The sequence below is a fragment of the Crinia signifera genome, chromosome 7 (assembly GCF_055691185.1).
Source record: "Crinia signifera chromosome 7, ASM5569118v1, whole genome shotgun sequence".
In the NCBI taxonomy this organism is placed as follows: domain Eukaryota; kingdom Metazoa; phylum Chordata; class Amphibia; order Anura; family Myobatrachidae; genus Crinia; species Crinia signifera.
The window spans coordinates 58,919,459-58,932,295 of NC_139223.1; the positions used below are offsets into that span (position 1 = coordinate 58,919,459).

General features: G+C 48.4%; 1 protein-coding gene across 1 annotated transcript in view; it reads left to right on the top strand.

Moving 5' to 3' along the window:
• The window catches only part of TMEM130 (transmembrane protein 130), a 46,905-nt gene that overhangs the window by 13,008 nt on the left and 21,060 nt on the right, over positions 1-12,837 (top strand). Inside the window, exons 3-4 of the mRNA XM_083153163.1 lie at positions 320-491; positions 8,846-9,006. Of these exons, the coding sequence (XP_083009289.1) occupies positions 320-491; positions 8,846-9,006 (333 nt within the window). The remainder of the gene's footprint in view (positions 1-319; positions 492-8,845; positions 9,007-12,837) is intronic.

Genomic DNA, 12,837 nt, shown 5'->3' on the forward strand with positions numbered 1-12,837 from the left:
TCTCCGGTTCCCAGGGGGCTAGAGACACGGGGCTGGGCTCGTTGGAAAGCCCCAACCCCTTAGCTACAAAATGGGCTAATGGTTTGTTCTGTACACCCCCAGACCTCCCCCTAGATTTGCCTATGCCCAGGTTACAACCATGTTTGCTTGGCTGGACTGGCTGCATGCAACATATTGTAAGCTCAGTTGCTGATGTTGTAGCGGGGTGAAAACTTCTTGTCACCCCTACTCGTCGCTAGTGGGCGATTGAGCATTTGTAGCTGAATTTATACCATTTTCCACAACCAATGAAGTAATATAAAATATTTCTACTCTGCAGAGAAAATTGTTGGATTTCTCATGGCGACGCAGGCCGAAGTCAACGGTACATCCTTCAGAAAAGGCTTTTTCTTGGCCACTAACAGCAATGTGAAGTTATCTTTCCTCATTCATGACCCCAGCAACTTCTTTAAATCAGCTGAGTTCACCTACACATGGAGCTTTGGTGATGGGTATGTTCCTTAACAGGTGATAATGTCTATAATGGTGATTGTGCTTATGTACTCCAACAAGTAAGTGGAAAGTCACCCAAAGAAAGCTTTTATCAGGAAGCCACTTTGCAGCAAATTGCAGGAAATTCAGTCTCTGCCCCTGAATGTCTTCCCAAGACATCTGCCTATCTCTTGTCACAATCCTACAACGGGGGTGGGGGGCAAGGAGGGGGAGGAGTATTATTTGGGGACAGCTACAGGATGGTTTTGTGGTAAATCCTGTCAGTATCATTACTGACCGGATACTTCCGATACATGTTCTTTGTCAAAGTCTCACATCTGGTGTAGCACTGATCTGTGGCCAGCTACTGAATGGTTCTGTGTGTCCTCCTGTCAGTGCCACTACAATAGTACATACCCCTGGTTACAGTCCCACACCTGAGGTAGCACTGATCTATGGGCAACTACATAATGGTTCTGTGTGTCCTGCTGTCAGTGCCACTACTATAGTACATACCCCTGGTCACAGTCCCACACCTGAGGTAGCACTGATCTATGGGCAACTACATAATGGTTCTGTGTGTCCTCCTGTCAGTGCCACTGCTATAGTACATACCCCTGGTCACAGTCCCACACCTGAGGTAGCACTGATCTATGGGCAACTACATAATGGTTCTGTGTGTCCTCCTGTCAGTGCCACTGCTATAGTACATACCCCTGGTCACAGTCCCACACCTGAGGTAGCACTGATCTATGGGCAACTACATAATGGTTCTGTGTGTCCTGCTGTCAGTGCCACTACTATAGTACATACCCCTGGTCACAGTCCCACACCTGAGGTAGCACTGATCTATGGGCAACTACATAATGGTTCTGTGTGTCCTCCTGTCAGTGCCACTGCTATAGTACATACCCCTGGTCACAGTCCCACACCTGAGGTAGCACTGATCTATGGGCAACTACATAATGGTTCTGTGTGTCCTCCTGTCAGTGCCACTATCTTAGTACATACCCCTGGTCACAGTTCCACACCTGGGGTAGCACTGATCTGTGGCCAACTATTGAATGGTTCTGTGTGTCCTCCTGTCAGTGCCACTACCTTAGTAGATACCCCTGGTCACAGTCCCACACCTGAGGTAGCACTGATCTATGGGCAACTACATAATGGTTCTGTGTGTCCTGCTGTCAGTGCCACTACTATAGTACATACCCCTGGTCACAGTCCCACATCTGGGGTAGCACTGATCTATGGGCAACTACATAATGGTTCTGTGTGTCCTCATGTCAGTGCCACTATCTTAGTACATACCCCTGGTCACAGTCCCACACCTGGGGTAGCACTGATCTATGGGCAACTACATAATGGTTCTGTGTGTCCTCATGTCAGTGCCACTATCTTAGTACATACCCCTGGTCACAGTCGCACACCTGGGGTAGCACTGATCTGTGGCCAACTATTGAATGGTTCTGTGTGTCCTCCTGTCAGTGCCACTACCTTAGTACATACCCCTGGTCACAGTCCCACATCTGGGGTAGCACTGATCTATGGACAACTACATAATGGTTCTGTGTGTCCTCCTGTCAGTGCCACTGCTATAGTACATACCCCTGGTCACAGTCCCACATCTGGGGTAGCACTGATCTGGGGCAACTACATAATGATTCTGTATGTCCTCCTGTCAGTGCCACTATCTTAGTACATACCCCTGGTTACAGTCCCACACCTGAGGTAGCACTGATCTATGGGCAACTACATAATGGTTCTGTGTGTCCTCCTGTCAGTGCCACTACTATAGTACATACCCCTGGTCACAGTCCCACGCCTGAGGTAGCACTGATCTATGGGCAGCTACATAATGGTTCTGTGTGTCCTCCTGTCAGTGCCACTACCTTAGTACATACCCCTGGTCACAGTCCCACATCTGGGGTAGCACTGATCTATGGGCAACTACATAATGGTTCTGTGTGTCCTCATGTCAGTGCCACTATCTTAGTACATACCCCTGGTCACAGTCCCACACCTGGGGTAGCACTGATCTATGGGCAACTACATAATGGTTCTGTGTGTCCTCATGTCAGTGCCACTATCTTAGTACATACCCCTGGTCACAGTCCCACACCTGGGGTAGCACTGATCTGTGGCCAACTATTGAATGGTTCTGTGTGTCCTCCTGTCAGTGCCACTACCTTAGTAGATACCCCTGGTCACAGTCCCACACCTGAGGTAGCACTGATCTATGGGCAACTACATAATGGTTCTGTGTGTCCTGCTGTCAGTGCCACTACTATAGTACATACCCCTGGTCACAGTCCCACATCTGGGGTAGCACTGATCTATGGGCAACTACATAATGGTTCTGTGTGTCCTCATGTCAGTGCCACTATCTTAGTACATACCCCTGGTCACAGTCCCACACCTGGGGTAGCACTGATCTGTGGCCAACTATTAAATGGTTCTGTGTGTCCTCCTGTCAGTGCCACTACCTTAGTACATACCCCTGGTCACAGTCCCACATCTGGGGTAGCACTGATCTATGGACAACTACATAATGGTTCTGTGTGTCCTCCTGTCAGTGCCACTGCTATAGTACATACCCCTGGTCACAGTCCCACATCTGGGGTAGCACTGATCTGGGGCAACTACATAATGATTCTGTATGTCCTCCTGTCAGTGCCACTATCTTAGTACATACCCCTGGTTACAGTCCCACACCTGAGGTAGCACTGATCTATGGGCAACTACATAATGGTTCTGTGTGTCCTCCTGTCAGTGCCACTACTATAGTACATACCCCTGGTCACAGTCCCACGCCTGAGGTAGCACTGATCTATGGGCAGCTACATAATGGTTCTGTGTGTCCTCCTGTCAGTGCCACTACCTTAGTACATACCCCTGGTCACAGTCCCACATCTGGGGTAGCACTGATCTATGGGCAACTACATAATGGTTCTGTGTGTCCTCATGTCAGTGCCACTATCTTAGTACATACCCCTGGTCACAGTCCCACACCTGGGGTAGCACTGATCTATGGGCAACTACATAATGGTTCTGTGTGTCCTCATGTCAGTGCCACTATCTTAGTACATACCCCTGGTCACAGTCCCACACCTGGGGTAGCACTGATCTGTGGCCAGCTACTGAATGGTTCTGTGTGTCCTCCTGTCAGTGCCACTACCTTAGTACATACCCCTGGTCACAGTCCCACATCTGGGGTAGCACTGATCTATGGACAACTACATAATGGTTCTGTGTGTCCTCCTGTCAGTGCCACTGCTATAGTACATACCCCTGGTCACAGTCCCACACCTGGGGTAGCACTGATCTGTGGCCAGCTACTGTGTGTCCTCCTGTCAGTGCCACTACCTTAGTACATACCCCTGGTCACAGTCCCACACCTGAGGTAGCACTGATCTATGGGCAACTACATAATGGTTCTGTGTGTCCTCCTGTCAGTGCCACTACTATAGTACATACCCCTGGTCACAGTCCCACGCCTGAGGTAGCACTGATCTATGGGCAGCTACATAATGGCTCTGTGTGTCCTCCTGTCAGTGCCACTACCTTAGTACATACCCCTGGTCACAGTCCCACATCTGGGGTAGCACTGATCTATGGGCAACTACATAATGGTTCTGTGTGTCCTCATGTCAGTGCCACTATCTTAGTACATACCCCTGGTCACAGTCCCACACCTGGGGTAGCACTGATCTATGGGCAACTACATAATGGTTCTGTGTGTCCTCATGTCAGTGCCACTATCTTAGTACATACCCCTGGTCACAGTCCCACACCTGGGGTAGCACTGATCTGTGGCCAGCTACTGAATGGTTCTGTGTGTCCTCCTGTCAGTGCCACTACCTTAGTACATACCCCTGATCACAGTCCCACATCTGGGGTAGCACTGATCTATGGACAACTACATAATGGTTCTGTGTGTCCTCCTGTCAGTGCCACTGCTATAGTACAAACCCCTGGTCACAGTCCCACATCTGGGGTAGCACTGATCTGGGGCAACTACATAATGATTCTGTGTGTCCTCCTGTCAGTGCCACTACCTTAGTACATACCCCTGGTCACAGTCCCACACCTGAGGTAGCACTGATCTATGGGCAACTACATAATGGTTCTGTGTGTCCTCCTGTCAGTGCCACTACTATAGTACATACCCCTGCTCACAGTCCCACGCCTGAGGTAGCACTGATCTATGGGCAGCTACATAATGGTTCTGTGTGTCCTCCTGTCAGTGCCACTACCTTAGTACATACCCCTGGTCACAGTCCCACACCTGGGGTAGCACTGATCTGTGGCCAGCTACTGAATGGTTCTGTGTGTCCTCCTAACACTGCCACTACTATAGTACATACCCCTGGTCACAGTCCCACATCTGGGGTAGCACTGATCTGTGGCCAGCTACTGAATGGTTCTGTGTGTCCTCCTGTCAGTGCCACTACCTTAGTACATACCCCTGGTCACAGTCCCACAACTGGGGTAGCACTGATCTGGGGCTGGCTTTAGAATGGCTCTGTGTGTCCTCCTGTCAGTGACACTACTACAGTACATACCCCTGGTCACAGTCCTACACATGGGGTAGCACTGATATAGGGCCAGCTACAGAATGGTTCTGTATGTCCTATCAGTGCCATTACTATCTATCTATTGTTACAGCCCTACACCAGTTAGATAGATAGATAGATAGATAGATAGATAGATAGATAGTAGGGTGGCCAATGCCAGGCAGCGTCTCAGCACCCGCTCAGATGCTGCCGGTTTCTCCCATCCCTGGCAGTGTGGCTTTGCGCAGCGTTATAAGGTCAGAGGTCACACTGCACAGCCGCATAGCCAACCTCGATCCTGGCGTGCTGCTCGCCCACACTCTTCTGTTGAGTCCTGACTCCTGCCCGGCTCCCGGACAATCCCACCCAGCTCTCGGCCGCACTGCACATGTAAGTAGATATGCAGAACGTCCTGGCTGCTTTTCTTTTTATTAAGTAAGCCAATCCCGGGCCAGGATTGAAAAAATGCCCCGGCATTGGCTTCCCTAATAGATAGATAGATAGATAGATGTGGCACTAGTTACGGAATGATTCTGTGTGTCATCCTGTCAGTGGTGGTAAGTGGGGATGTTGCCCATGTCTGCTAATCATTTTACAGAATGTACTTGATAAATGCTACTGTTGCTCCAAATAATTTCTATACTCCACACACTCCTTAGAAGGTTGCATACATTTGTAGGGATATGTAGCAAAGCTTAGACAGAGAAAGAGAAAGCACCAACCATCTCTTAGCAGTCATGTTTTATAAACACAAGAGAAAAAAAGGGGGAAAATTAACAATCGTTAATTTAGAGCGCTCGTCGTGTGTTGCTTACGCAAAGCAGCTGCCTAAAGGGGAGTAGTCAGCTCCCTATAACTAGCAAATAAAAGAAAAGGAAAGCAGCGCTAAATAAATTTTGCTTAACCCAGTGAATCAATATATGAACAATTTTAATGGCATATAAAAAATCAATAGTAAAATCAAGAGTCATGGACCATGTGCAATAAAGGTATTAAACCCTATAAATGAATAGTTAAACTGTACTGAACCATGCAAGAGTCCCGTGTGAAGTCCTTGGGCCAAATGGCAGATCCTGGATGCCACTGGAGGTACTGTCCCAATGGTTTTAAAAGGTTAGTCACAAGGTCCAGGGAACTTCAATGTGCATGCAGGCAAATGTCCAGGTCAATTAGGCATATGACTTCCAGAGTGGTGGGACATCAGTTCAGAAGAATACGCAGGTGGATGATAAGTCCTTTGGCACAGGTCCAAGTGGCTCCAACGCGTTTCACTGATCTCACTGACTGCTTTATCAAGGTCATTGATAAAGTGGTCAGTGAGATCAGCAAAACGCGTTGATGCCACTTGGACCTGGGCCAAAGGACTTATTTGCCTGCATGCACATTGAGGTTCCCTGGACCGGTTGACTAACCGTTTAAAACCATCGGGACAGTACCTCCAGTGGCATCCAGGATCTGCCATTTGGCCCAAGGACTTCTCCACACGGGACTCTCGCATGGTTCAGTGCAGGTAATCTATTCATTTATAGGGTTTAATACCTTTATTGCACATGGTCCATGACTCTTGATTTTACTATTGATTTTTTTATGTGCCATTAAAATTGTTCATATATTGATTTACTGGGTAAAGCAAATTTTATTTAGCGCTGCTTTAGCCAAGCAAAATTGTCAAAAACCCTTCGTTATTCACTCATCATGTAATGATTTTTCCACAGGGCACCAGTTATTGCAAGCTAGGAGTAGCCAGAGACTTACTTGGTTGCTGCAGCATGCTACAGTCATGTCCGGCCTGTTGCTGAGTGACACCCACTCCTAAAAAGCTTAGGCGCGCTTGCGTTTTCCCAGCAATTTTTCAGGCACGCCCTGCGTTTTTTGGCACTTCCATTAAATGGCCGGTTACCACCCCCAGGTGCCTACCTCCTATCGACCATCTGAATTGCTAATAGAAAAAGTAGCAGGACTTCATCGCTGGCCAGTGTCGCGCACACGCATTGCAGCCCATACGCATGCCCAGTTCATTGATAATCGGCCTCTGTGGGAATTCAACGCCGTGCGATCAGGTCAGAATCAGTCCCCATGTGTGAGAATCACTACACTAATGCCTACTCTATACATTGTAATCTGCGAGCAGGGCCCTCCTACCTCTATGTCGGTTTGTTACTACCCAGTTTGTTTGGGTGCTGGAGGACTCACCGGCAGTCGTGATTCCTACAGTCATTACCCCGACGTCGGAATCCCGACTGCTTAAAGCCCGACACATAGGCAGCAAAATAAACTGTGATAGAGGGGGGGACTGGACTGCACACCATATTTTTAAACATAATGAGAGGTGCTACCAAGTTAAGGCTTCTAGTACCATACAGGAAAAAAGAACAATACTGATGCACACTCTAGGTGCTAAGAACACTGATAGTAAAAATCATTTTGATAACTGATAATTACAATTAACATGGAGTATAATTGATGTTCTTAGCACACATTTGCGCAAATATGTCGGCCCATCCACCGCGTCCAGGTGAACTTCATTAGATGGGTCCCTAACATTTCTAATACTAACACATTGGGCGGTATTCAATGAGCCTGATTCACCAGGTTTTTATGGCGAATTTGTGCTGTTTGGCGAATTTCTGACAAAAACGGTGAATCACCCTATTCAATGACCACATGGCGAATACATTTCAAGGTTTTTTTCGCCATGATTCACCGAGTAGCAATCGCTATCTTTTTATAGCGAAGTGGAATGTGAACTTTTAAAATAAAGTGTTTTGTTTTTTACATTTGGTGTCAAAAAATCAGGAATTTTATTCTGAGGAGGGGCATGCTATTTCTATTCATGTGCTGTAAGCACATGAATATATATTTAATTTTAAAAATAATATTTTTTTTTTTTTTTTTTACACAGCAGCCAGCAGGGGGCGCCGGAGCCGAGCCGCTCATTACATATTCATATATTCACTGCACGATCATTACGATCGTGTGTAGTGAATATACGCCCCCTGCTGGCACCCCCGGGGGGGCAGCCTGTGCTGCCTGGCACCCGGGGAGCCCACCTAACCCCCCACAAAGGTCTGGGCTAGGCAGAGAGACTTCCATCTCTCTGCCTGGCACCGTCCTCAGGCTCCCTGCGGCAATCGCCGCAGGAGCTCATATTCGCCAGTCAGGGGCTCGCTGCCCCTGACTCGTTGAATACCGGAGCCCGCCGGCTCCGGAACGTGGCGAATGTGCAGCGAATCCAAAAAAGGATTCGCTGCACCTCGCAGGTATTCACATTGAATACCGCCCTTTATATAAATTTATCCAGGTCATACCTTCAAATAGAGCCCAAAATAAACTGTGCCTGGAGCATGGCGAGTGCAGCGCACTGTGTTGCGCTCCCCCCGCTGTCTGAGTCTCCGCAGTCGGGATTCCGACGTCGGGGTAATGACTGTCGCAATCCCGACTGTCGGGGTGTTATACCGGGTGCCGGACGTGGTCCCGACAGTCGGGATCCCGACAGTCATTTACCCGACAGACAGGTGCCCAGCGGCCACTCGCTATTTTCCCTCGGGAGTCCACGACCACCATAGAGGGAGAATAGAATAGGTGGTGAGCGTAGCAAGCCACCGTGCCCGCAGTGTGGCGAGTGCAGCGAGCCCGCAAGGGACTTTGTTGCGCTCACCATGCTGTCTGAGTCCGGGCAGTCGGGCAAATGACTGCCGGAACCCTATACCACGCCCGTTTGTTTTATCACTGTTGTTTTCAATTGTAAAGAGCAAGATAATACACTGCCCTATATAAGAAACTGTAAATAAATAAATATTCATATATGTTTTCATCCCTAGAACTGCCATTGTAACGTCAGAGCCGTCTGTTTATCACAACTATTCCACTGCCGGGAACGTCAAAGCATCGCTGCAGGTTTCTGCTCATCTCCATGACTCCAAATACGAAAGACACTCCCAGAAAAAAAGCGGGAGTTTCACGGCCATGTTAACACTACAAGGTACTTATTACTGTATGTTATATCATATATTTGTATCTATCATTATATTATGTTTATCAACCCTTTGTGTGCCAACGTCGCTGTGAGAGATGTGCAAAATATCTACTAAAAATGCCGGCATCGCTCACAGCGACTGTTCTTTTTTTGGCGCAACTTTAAAAACAAAACTTCAATTAATTAACTTGAGATCATTCGCCGGCAATAACTAAAGTGATTCATATTCCTCGACTTCAACCCTGGCATTTGTTTGCAGATATTTTCCACATCTCACAGTAACTTTGGCACACAAAGGGTTAAATCACACTTAATAAAAAGCCAGTGTCAGTCAGCGGGGAACATTTAGCAAATCTTGCATAGAAATAAAGTGGAGAGAGATAAAGTATCAACCAGTCAGTTTTTAAAAATCGCACTTTTGCTGTGAATTCGCATATTTAAAGAGATGCGAATTCGCGACAAAAAAGTGCGATAAAGTGCGATATAGTGCGATTTTTAGGCATGAAAATGTGCAATTTTCAGTTTATCCACGGTATAAGATAATAGTTTATCATCTATTTTTTTTACACCATTTATCAGCTCGATGCCCACTGCCCAGGGGCATCGAGGACAGCCCCGGGCTTCAGCATGGGCAGGTAAGTTCTGGAGGGGGGGGTCTCCACTCCCCCAGGACCCCTGCCCATGCTGACCGGTCAGGGGGATGAATGCTTTGGCCGCGGGGACTTGTATAAAAAGTCTCCCCCCGGCTGTGGCATTACCCTGCTGGCTGGTTGGGCCCGGTGCTGGTTCTTGAAATACGGGGGACCCCTACTCATTTTGTCCCCCGTATTTTGGTGATTTCCAAATTCGCACCCCATTTAATTTGCGAATTGTATGTTTTTCAATGGGAAAACATCTGGATGCGAATTGGGAAATCGCCACTTCAGAATGTGCGATTTTTGTCGCAATTCGCATCTCATTAAGTTGGCGATTTCGGAAAAACGGCCGATTTCGGAAGTTTTTGCGATAAAAATCGCCAAAAAAAAATCACTCCCTATTAAATGTCACTCAGAATTTTGTTGTTTACAGTGGGATTACAGGTCCCAGCAATCCATGAATTTGACAATCCATGGCCGTTTCTGACAAAACAGATCCGACTGGTCGGACTGTTTTGTCAGAATCTGCCTTCAGTGCTGTTGGAAATGGCATCATTGAATAGTAGCGGGCACTATTTCACCTGTCTTAATGCCATAGAATCAATTTTTATTAATTATTGTCAGGGCAGCTGAGTGATACTCAACTGTCTGGTAATATTAGATAGCCATGGCACAGTCCTAGGGGGGGATTTCATTTGGGAGCAAGGTTTAGCAAGGTGAAAAAACCTTGCTTACTTAACACCCAGTTCTGCCTTACCCCTGGTATCCCATCTCCCAATACCCAGAGTTTGAAAAAATGGACACAGGGTTTTTAGAGATAAAAAGCCCAGCGGGGTGTAAGAAAAAAAAAAGATACTCACCAATGAAAGCAGCCGGGTTCAGGGGGAGAAGGGAAGGGGTTACACTTATGTTGGTGGTCACACAGGTGTGGGTCATATGGCCGACAGCATGTTGGTCGACAATCATTAGGTTGACACCACTAGGTCGACACGGGACAAGGTCGACAGGTCATTCGGTTGACATGGGTTTTTACACAGTTTTTTTAAGCGAATGTCGACAGAATCTACATTGACACAGGATAAAGTGCACCACGTCCCCTCGCATGGCTCGCTGCACTCGTCATGCTTCGGACACTCTATTTTATTCTCCAACAACGCCCCAGTGCAGTGTTTCCCAAACTTTGCGCCGCGGTGCTGTCACAGGGGTGCCGCCAGCGCAGCCTGGCAGCTACATGTCTTTTTTTTTAGTGTGAGGGGGCTGGTCAGCGTGCCGATGCCAGGATGGTACAATGGTGGTCAGTCGTCGGCTTGGGTGCAGGGGGCAGAGCTGGCGTGCGGCTACCCGCTCATTAGCGGATGCTAAGCAGAGAGGCGAAGAGGCGCTGTCTCCACTCTGCATCCCTGCTGCTATGTCTGCTTTGCCTGTCAAGCTGTAAAACAGGCAGTGGCACCAGGAGCATGAATTTGTAGTCACGGCCCGCTGTCTCCCTATCACAGCGCTGAGGCTGAGCATAAAAAAGGTGGTACCAAACAACTGCTTCCCTGCACCCTGTCACACAAGAGCGGGCAGAGCGGCCGCCGTGACACACAGGAGTGTGCTGTGGAGGGGGTCTGATTAGCACATGGAGGCTAGCCACTCTCCTCGTGGAGCGCAGAGAATGATTGGTGGCAAGGTGAGCCATGGCGGGGGAAGAGGGGGGTTATTATTACAGTGCTGCACAATTATATATTTTATGTCGCTCTGTCTCTATATCTCGCTGTCTGTCTCTCTCCCCATCCCTGTCCCTCCTTTCTCTCCCCATCGCTGTCCCTCTTTCTGTCTCTCACTCTCTCTCTCTCTCCCTGGTGCTGTCCCTCCTTTTCTCTCTTTTTCTCTGCATCGCTGTCCCTCCTCTCTCTCCGTCCCTGTCACCTTCTCTCCCCATCACTGTCCCTCTCTCACTCTCTCCCCATTGCTGTCACCCTCTTTCCACATTCCTGGCCCTCCTCTCTCCTCATCGCTGTCACCTCTCTCCCCATCATTGTCCGTCATTCTATCTCCCCATCTCTATCTCCCCATTGCTGTCACCTCACCCCATCGCTGTCCCTCCTATCTCTTCCCACCGCTCTGACCCTCCCCATTGCTGGCCCTCCCTCTCTCCCCATCCCTATCCCTCCTTCTTTCTCTTCCTGAAGCTGTATCTCCTTCTTTTGCTCCCCGACATTGTCCCTGGGGGGGGCCTTTTTTGTATTTTGCTATGGGGTCCATGAATTTCTAGTTACGCCCCTGGTGGTAGCACTGAGCTGTGCTTTAGCGGCCATAAGCACTAGATGTGGCAGCTCAGCACAGCCTGTTATGTCCACATTCTCATGGCTCTGCCCCTTATGCCTTACCTCCCAGTCACAGCTCCGCAGTCCGGCTAATAGCCTGAATGACAGCAGCTGCCACCAAATCCAGACCCTTATTTTTTGATGAGTGCTGACAGGGACGGAGAACCTGCTCTAGCTCTAGGCTGGACCTGATTTATGGGTCAGTGCCTCCCAGGCCTAGAGACAAATCCGGCCCTGGCACTAGGTACTGTACCAGCAGTTTCTTTATTATTTTTATAGTATGTACAGCATTACTACTATGGGTGTTACTAATACTGTGGGCGTTATGTGTGCGGCACTACTACTGTGGGCGTTATGTGTGCGACACTACTACTGTGGCCGTTATGTCTAAGAAGCATTACTAATGTGGGCGTTATATGTGTCACTACTACTTGAGTGCAGGTGCGAGCAGGCTGGAGTTACCAAGGAGTGCGCTGGGCAAGGGTCCTGATGGCTGATTGAAGTCCTTGCCGCTGTCACAGGAGCTGGCTCAGAAAGTGACTACAAAATGTATGTGTTATATGTGAGATGCTGCATAGGGAAATCTATAACCCTTTCACACGGAACAGCAAATTGCCAGTTCAAAATTTTCAACCCAGTAATTTGCTGAATAATGGGGCCTACACACGTAGCGGTAAACAGGCATTTTTTATGCAATCTCACTAGACTGCTTAGAAAACGCCCCCCCCCCCCTACATCACTCTGTGTATAGGGGCCATAGTGATAGCAATGCGCAGCCACACCTGTCACTATTGCCCGCCGATATTCAGTCAGAGCCAGTGTCCTCACCGGAGAACACTGACCCTGATATATCATGTTGAAAAAGGAACAGTTTGGTAAGTATTTTGGCTCAA